General features: G+C 40.3%; 1 protein-coding gene across 1 annotated transcript; it reads left to right on the forward strand.

The window, feature by feature from the left end:
- The first annotated feature begins 1,427 nt into the window (after positions 1-1,427).
- Positions 1,428-2,897, forward strand: LOC143411430 (putative sperm motility kinase W). Its single transcript, XM_076872215.1, has one exon. It carries the CDS (start codon positions 1,428-1,430, stop codon positions 2,895-2,897), a length of 1,470 nt encoding a protein of 489 aa, XP_076728330.1.
- Positions 2,898-8,711: the final 5,814 nt, after the last annotated feature.

Genomic DNA, 8,711 nt, shown 5'->3' on the forward strand with positions numbered 1-8,711 from the left:
CTTGGCCATCAGGGTTTTTTCTTTATCACTTTGAATGTTTGAACCCGCTGTGTTTTGTTCTTTAGTGCTTCCTCTCTCTAAACCCCATAGCTGTGCATACCATGCTTGAGAGTATCTTAGGGAAGAGAGCATTATATAGTATCATGATGTGAGGGGCTACGATCCTTTTGACACCCATTATTCAGTGTTGGAAATAAAGAAGTTGAATATCTTCAGTGTAGATATAATGAGGTCATTCAAAGGCTAAGTTATTACAGACTTCTAGACTTGAAATGAAAAGTCCATTGAGGTCCTGTAGTGGCATTCCTTCCTCCACAGAAAATCTTAACTAAACTTCTCCAGAAATTTTCACCGTAATTGATCTTAGGACTCTCAGCAGAAGAGTCTCTACAGAAGAGCTCTATGTAGGTAAACTTCCTATTATCCTGTTGCTCTATTTTACTTGGCCACTGCCCTGGAAAGAAAAGAAATCAGCACTCTGGTGCTGTATGCCCTTTTACTAGTTTTTCACAAACATAGATCCAATATAGTACTTTATAGCTGCAAAATCTGATTTAAAAAAAGACAAATCCTTTAACCAGGCATCTGGCCTTGAGCTGGAACTTCACAGAGATGTCTATACTTCTAAGACAGTATAGGCTACCAATTGGGCTCCATAGTCACAGTTGGCAGGAGGAGGAAAGAAAGGGGAGAAGAAGCTCTTCCTTCTCAGGCACTGCCTTTGAAGGGTTAATTTTCCCAAAAGAATAAAAGAGAAATGTGCTTTTGTGTGAACTTCTGCAGACTGTGAACTTCTGAGCCCCTCCCCTAACAAACTGGGTATAAAATTCTGAAACTACTTAAACTTGGGAGTCAGGGCATTAATTGATAACAGTGAAAACTGTACCCTCTGAACCTGGCTGCAGCCAAATAAAACTGTGTCCTGCTGTCTTAGGTTCCCCGCATCATCTGTCCCCTACAAGCGCAATGTACAAATTTTAATTTAAAAAAATGCATGTCAGTTTCCATAACCCATTGAAGTGAAATACTTCTTGGATTCCATTCTTATTCTTACTGTGAAAGTAGAAAAGGTCCTGTAGGCCCAGAGGGTGATGGCCAGAGGGGGTGGTGCTCAAGCATGATTGGGCCATTTCTTGCTCTGAACTCACAAGGAGCCATTATGAGGGAGTCTCAATCCCCGGGTATATAACAGAGTGACTGAGGCTGGGTTTTTGTCCATAAGTACAGGAAGCTCTTGGTGGTGACCTGTCGGACTCCCAGCTAGTTAGTGCGTTTGGTGGTTGGTGGTTGGTGATTGTGGTCTTTGGCGATTGGTTCTTTGATTTGGGTTTTTTGTTTTGTCTTGTTTTATTTTTTGATTTTGGTTTGTTGTTTTAGTTTCTTACTTTGTTTTTAGCTAGCATCCTTAGTTGGTGTTCCTGCTTAGGATGCATAGTAAGAGTAGTGAGTTTAGTGTAGTGACGCAGGAGCCTGACTCCTTCCAGGAGAAGGCCTTCACAGACCATTACCAGGTTGTGAAGGACATTGATCAGGGGGCATTTGGTCAGGTGATCCTAGCCCGCCATCTGCGCACTGGGGCCAAGGTGGCGGTGAAAGTCCTGCCAAGGTGCAGGGAGAGTTTGGTCCAATCTGAAATACTGGCAATGAAGACCCTGAACCACCCGAACGTGATCCAGCTCTTTCAGGTGATTGAAACCACCACACAGATCTACATGGTGATGGAGTATGGGGTTGGGGGATCTTTATTTGACCTCATCCCGCCTAAGGGCATGCAGGAGAAGGAGGCCAGGAGACTCTTCAGGCAGATTGCGTGTGCGGTGTGCTACTGCCACAAGATGCACATCTTGCACGGAGACCTGAAGCCCCAGAACGTTGTGCTGGATGCCAGAGGCAACATCCGAATCATCGACTTTGGCTTCAGTGTCATGTTCCAGCCTGGGCAGAAGCTGGCCCAGTTTTGGGGCACTCTGGACTACCTGGCCCCGGAATGTATCCTCAAGGAAGTACACGAGGGTCCCCCAGTGGACTGCTGGAGCCTGGGTGTCCTTTTGTATTTTATGTTGACTGGACACCGCCCATTTAAGGTGGCCAGCATGAAGGGGCTGATGAGGAAGATCTTACACCCCAAGTTGAAATTTCCCTGGCATATCTCAGCCAAAGCCAAAAGACTCATCAAGAAAATCTTGACAGTGGACCCCAGAGCAAGGCTCTCGGCAGAGGAGATCTTGGCGGACCCGTGGCTGAATCAGGGTGAGGAGAATTTATCTTACCATGATGTGCCCCTCCCCAACCTCTCAGACCCCACAGTACTGACAATGCTGTTCGACATGGGGTACGACCCTTACAGTACCTGGGTGTCACTGTCCCAGAGAAAGTTTGATGAGGTGATGGCTTCCTATCTCATAATCCAGCAGCAGATAAGCCAGGGGGCAGGCTGCATGAAGCCTGTGAGAAGGGATCCTTCCATTTCCCCTGCCCTCCCGCAGAGGAGGGCGAGTGAGCCTGCCCTTCACACCTTCCCCTTGCCCTGTGAGCATCATCAGCCTCAGGAGGCCAAGGAGTCAGGGCAGAAGGGCTTCAGAAGGGCCAGCTGGCCTGCCATTAGTCTCCGCTGCCTGCATGAGAAGCCCCCCACTCCCAGGCTAGCCTCCCAGCATCACTCTGTGTCCGACTCAGCCCAACCCTGCCCATCAACAGCAGCCAGCCATGTCTCCCAAGATGCCACCACAGTGCATCCCCGGGGCCACAGGAAGGGCTGGAAGCGGGTGAGGCGGAGGATGGCTGCGTGCTTTCGCAGACTGTGCTGTTGCACACCCTCATGTGATGGCGAAAACGAGGCTCCTACACCAGGAGAGCAGAAACCTGCTAGGTTCACAAATCGGGTGGTTCCTACATAAATGGACAGTTCAGATGGACCAAACGAAGAAACAGCCAGCCAGAGGAGCCTTTGCTCCGTGGATGCTGTCACTATGTTGGCATTTGTCACATGGACTCCAACAGCTGTAGGACTGAGTGCCTACTGGCTGGGCTTCTTCACATGGGGGGTCCAGCCAGGAGCACACCTGGATCTACCTGGACATCAGGCATCTCCCATGCCTCCACCTGCAGGGGACATCAGATGAGACTGTTTTCCCTGGGACCCTTCCCCTGCCTTTTCCCATGCTGTTTTGTATGCAGTGATATTTCTTAATAAATTGGTTTCTCTGAAATTGCATAGTCTACCTGATATTCTAAAATTTTTTTAAAAAGAGGCTGATCTATAAAAGGGGGGACACGTGTCTGTGAGTGTTAGAGCCCACCAGGCATCCTCTCCTAGACCTAACACTGTGCCTCCCTCTCCTGTTTAATGTACATAGACTTGCTCACCTTGAACCAGTGCAGATGAGGACTGACTCACTTTAGCCTGTGTATAAGGTAACATGCTCACCTTTAGCCAATGTAGATGTGGACTGTTTCCTTACTGTAGAGGTGCTTAGGTATCCTCATGAGACATCAAAGTGAGATATGAATGTAAGACATGAAATATCTGCAGGAAGTCTGTCTATTGCTGATAGTGGAGGGTAGACTCTTCACTTTTTTAAAAAAATTTTGCATTAAAATTCTTAATACACCATTATACCATAATTTATCATATTTCTGATTATATATAAGGTATGTTGACACCAAATTCATATCTTCATACGTGTATTTTGTATAATGATGAGAGGGTCTCTTTTGATTTATCATCTTGATTGGAAAACTCGAAACATCTACTTAACTTTTTTTAGCCATAACAGGCAGGTGTCCATCTTTTGTAGGGAGTATCTTTCCAATTTATTTGCATTCTTTAAAAAAATTATTTTTTTAGTTGGACACAATGCCCTTTATTTTATTTATTGTTATGTGGTGCTGAGGATCGAACCCAGAGCCTTGCATATGCTAGGTGAGCACTCTACCACTGAGCCACAACCCCATGGGGCCTCATATTTGCATTCTTAAATTAGATATTCCATGACTTTATTGCACAGAGAAGATAAGAAGAAAATCATCTTGACAGAAGATTGCCAATGTAAATGGCAAGAAATTTCCTGTTTAGAATTTTTTTCTTTTTTATAATATCAGAAATTCTGAAAATTTGTAGACGGTAAACCTGTTTCAAAGTGAAAAAGAACAACATAGATTTTGAACAGTATATTTTTGTACTTAAATTTATTTTGGAGCATAAAAATCATAAACACAAAATCATAATGTAAAGTTATGTAATATTTTGATACATGTGTATATTGTAAAATGTTTAGATCAGGTTAAACATATCTATTTCCTCAAACACATTTTTATGTGTTTGAGGAAATAGAAATTCAAAATCCTTCTGGCTTTTGCAGATACCCAGTTCATAATTGTTATGTGTAGTTACTGTGTTGTACAAGAGCACCCCAAGAGTTCTTGCTTCTATCTTAGTGGTGACTTCGTATGCTTTGATCAACATTTCCCCAACCCTCCTCTCCTCTACTCTCCCCAGTCACTGGTAAGCACCATTCTATTTCCAACTTCTGTGAAATCAACTCTTCTAGATTCCATGCATTTGTGAGATCATGCAGTCTTTGTCTTCCTGCACCTGGCTTACTTCATTTAATAATCTCTAGTTCCATCCATGCTGTCACAAATGCCAGGGTTTCCTCCTTTTTATGTCTGAGTGGTATTCCATTGTGTATATGTACCACATTTTCCTTATTCATTCATCAGCTGATGAGTACTTAGATTGTTCCCATATATTGGTTATTGTGAATAGTGCTGCACAATCATGGGAGTGCAGATGTCTCTCTGTCTCACTGATTTCATTTCCTGTAGATATATCCCAGTAGGGGGATGGCTGGATCATGTAGTAGTTCTGTTTTTGAAGTTCTGAGGAACCTCCATACTGTTTCCATGGTGGCTGAGTTCACCAGCTGCTCCTACCAATAGTGTGTAAGGGTTCCCTTCACTCCATGTCCTTATCAGCACTTGATGATATTAGTCATTCATACCAGAATGAGGATTTGACATTGTGGATTTGATATATATTTTCCTCATGATTAGTGATGTCCTGAAGCATTTCCCATGTTTATATCTAGTAGTTTCACAGTTTCAGGTTTTACATTTAGTCTTTAATCCATTTGGAATTGATTTTTTTTTAAAAAAAGGTGATAGGTTAGGAATCTAGTTTCACTCTTCTGCATATGAATTTCCTTGTTTTACCAACAACATTTACTGAAAAACCTATCTTCTCTCCATGACATGTTCCTAGCACTTTTGTTGAAAATTAGTTGGTTGTTAATTTGTATGTTTACTTCTAGGCCCTCTATTCTGTGTTTGTGACTACTTTTATGCAAATATCATGCTGTTCTTATAGTTTTCACTCTCATTTAGTTGGGAATGTGGTACCTTACATTAAAAAAAAAAGTAGTGTTTTCTTATACATGACTTAAATTTGTTTTTTTTCCTTTATGAAGTCCTTTTTTATTGATAAAAATTTGTTTCTAATATCTTACTGTTCAACTCTATACACACCATATAAATTCTTACCTATGAACACGTTTATACAAATAAATATTCACCTAGGAATTCCTAGGATAGCTTTTCTCCCCCACCCAACTGTTTTGGAGACAGATTATTATCATTCTATTAGTTATTGGTCTAGGCTTCCAAGTCACCAGTGTAAGAAGGTATTCATTTTTACCAACGTAATCTTTCTGGGGTCAGGGTGAGCTGTTGTCCAGTGGTAACAAGGTTCTACTTATTTAAACATAATGATTGGGTCATTGGTTTTATAGAATAGGTATAATTTAGTCAGGATGGAAATATTCAAATTATTTTTAAGCAACTAATATTTGAAACATATGAAGTTCTTACCATTTAGTGAGCTGCATTTCAGTACTTTGTGATATTCTCCTACAGCATTGATTTTTAATGTTAATTATTGTGAGTAATCTTTTTCTTTGCATCTTTCCTCCACAGACCATCATTCATTTACCCATTTTCTGCTCTTTGATGTAGTCCAAGATGGGGTTTATCCAGTGGTGTGCTGGTAATGTTTTATAGCCAAATCTAGGAAAATGGGTGGTAAAACTCTGTTTTTTGACAATTCCAGAGATGTGGAATACTTGTTATGGCTGTGGATGACTTCAAGCTACTTATGTGATGCTATGAACACAGAGCATGGAAGAGACGGGCTCTCACAGGCTGGTGGAAGCTGAATTGCTCATCCTGGCTTATTCCATCTTAGCCCTAACTCTACTACAAAGATAACGAATCATGAATGATTTTCTCGTTGGTATTGTTCTTATACTATAGTTATGATTTTGAGGATAGCAAGTATAAAATACTTGTGGGTATATAGCATTTTTATGATATTCCAAAATAAAGACTGACAATGTATAACCCCACCTTTTCCATTTTTCAGTTGGGTGGAAAGCTTTGGATGTCAGGGACTTGGATTATTACTGGACATTTTGGAGAAATTGACTACTGGAAATATGTATTATAAATAATTTTCAACTCAGCTACATTTGTATTTCCCCGTATAATTCCTATACCAGTGTATTTTACATTAATATAGCCAAGAAAAAGTTTTAAAGAATCAACACAAAGTCATTCTGTTTTTAATAGGCCTTGATGAATACATAGATATGCATATAGCTAATTAGTATTTGTCTATCACGAATTCTAACATGAATTAGAGGTTTGTAATATAGGACTTTACTTGCATTAAACTGATGTTTTGTTCTCATGTGCTTTATAACACATAATGGAAATATTGAATTAGATTCCAATTATGTATGAAACAAACTATCTTGTAACAAGAGACACTTAGGATTGAATAGACTGTCTGATGTTTAACTCCTGGTATATACAAACAAATCTAATAAAATATCCAAGTGAATTTTTTATAATATTCAATTGAACTAAAAGTTTTATGAAATGGGAGAATATTGTAAATGCTTAGGAGAAAGAAAACAAAAGTAAGGATGTGTAGTTCATTTATTCAAATTTAAAGGTAATTAAAGCAGACTTCATCTTTATTGGTTAAATTTCCAGATATGGTTTTGAAGTGTAAATACACAAGGGGCCTTTGTTTCTGAAGCCAGCTCCTTTGCTCATATTTTCTCCGCTATTGAGATTAGCTCACTGCAGATAGAGGCTCATCACGACATTCATGTAGTGTGGTCCCAGACATTGGGCATCCTACGTAGGGATTTGGGGTGTTAACTTTCTGCTACCTAAAACCTTCATCTTAAGTGGCCTGAGATTCTGTATTAGGTAATAATGAGCCTCATATAGAATGCATGTGGAACCTGGCATTGGTCTCAGTTTATAAGAGGCCAGTTACATTATCCAGAATTGTTTTTTTTTTTTTGGTACTGATTGAACTCAGGGGCACTCGACCACTGAGCCACACCCCCAGCTCTATTTTGTATTTTATTTAGAGACAGGGTCTCACTGAGTTGCTTAGCACCTTGCTTTTGCTGAGGTTGGCTTTGAACTTGCAATTCTCCTGCCTCAGCCTCCCAAGCTGCTGGAATTACAGGCGTGCACTACCATGCCCAGCTATCCAGAGCTGTTTTTTGATATTCAGAAAGTTATGTCCTCAGACCTTTAAAAATTTGTCCCACCTCTCTAACCTATAATAAATAGCTTTCAGTAGGGCACTTTAATTGCTATTACTAGTAATTTGACTCCTTCTCATATAGAGTCAAAAAAATTCTGTTTCTCTTTGCTTTATTTTGCAAATCATTGAAATTATTTTGTAAATTATTTTGTAAATTATTGTAGGTAGTAATTCTGTGTATAGTTATAGATACTGAAGAGTGGTAATCTAGCCTCAATCCAGTCTTAAACTGAGCATTACCCATTTTTACATTAACAAAATCAGAGGATATTGCCTATGATGGGTCTTCGGAGTCACAGGACTGGTTAATACCATGAAATCAGAAAATGCTCATAGTCTACCCTTCACAGACTATAATTTAAGAGACAGAGGGTTTGTCAGAGAAAATAGGTAGTGCACTTGAAGGAGATCACCAGGAGTCATCTTGAGTGGCTGGAGGAGCTACATGATTTGATTCAGAAGGACAGACACTGGCTAAGGCATCCAGGAGGGGGGAAGTGAAGGGGAAATGCTGGGTACAAGCTTTTCTTAATCCTGAGGTGTATTAGGACAGAGCCAGCTCTTTGGTATTCATTAATCATTGATTGACCTTGTGAATCAGATCTAAATGGTGCTTTATAATATGCTGACAATTCCTGTGATTACCATGGCATGTTGTAGTTTCTAGCCCAATGCCTGCTGTTTTCTTGTCTGTTATGAAACATCTTAGAGCATCACAGAGGTAAGCATTTACTGACGGGTTTGGCTGCCTCTGTAAACATTTTCTCATATCTGAGACAGATAAGTCTTTCCAAAAGTTCCATTCTGGGGACATTGGCCCATATGCTTGATCTTCATCCCAAATCATCCCATTTTTATTTAGGTGTTTACAACTGCATTGCCTTCTTGATGATTACTGTCATTGTGATTAGGATCCATAACATTAACTATGGCAGTTTCTACATCATACCTTCCTCAGACTGTCCTTCACCTTTGCTGGTTTATGAACTAAATAAACAGTATAATATTGTATTATAGTGAACAGTATAATATTGTATTCAAGTATGGATTTTGAGTGCTTGAAATGTATCTAATCTGAAATGAGATG

The sequence above is a fragment of the Callospermophilus lateralis genome, chromosome 12, assembly GCF_048772815.1.
Source record: "Callospermophilus lateralis isolate mCalLat2 chromosome 12, mCalLat2.hap1, whole genome shotgun sequence".
NCBI lineage: Eukaryota > Metazoa > Chordata > Mammalia > Rodentia > Sciuridae > Callospermophilus > Callospermophilus lateralis.

Bases quoted from the DNA above. Each gene is read 5' to 3' on its own strand.
- LOC143411430 (XM_076872215.1), top strand. From the start codon at position 1,428: ATGCATAGTAAGAGTAGTGAGTTTAGTGTAGTGACGCAGGAGCCTGAC.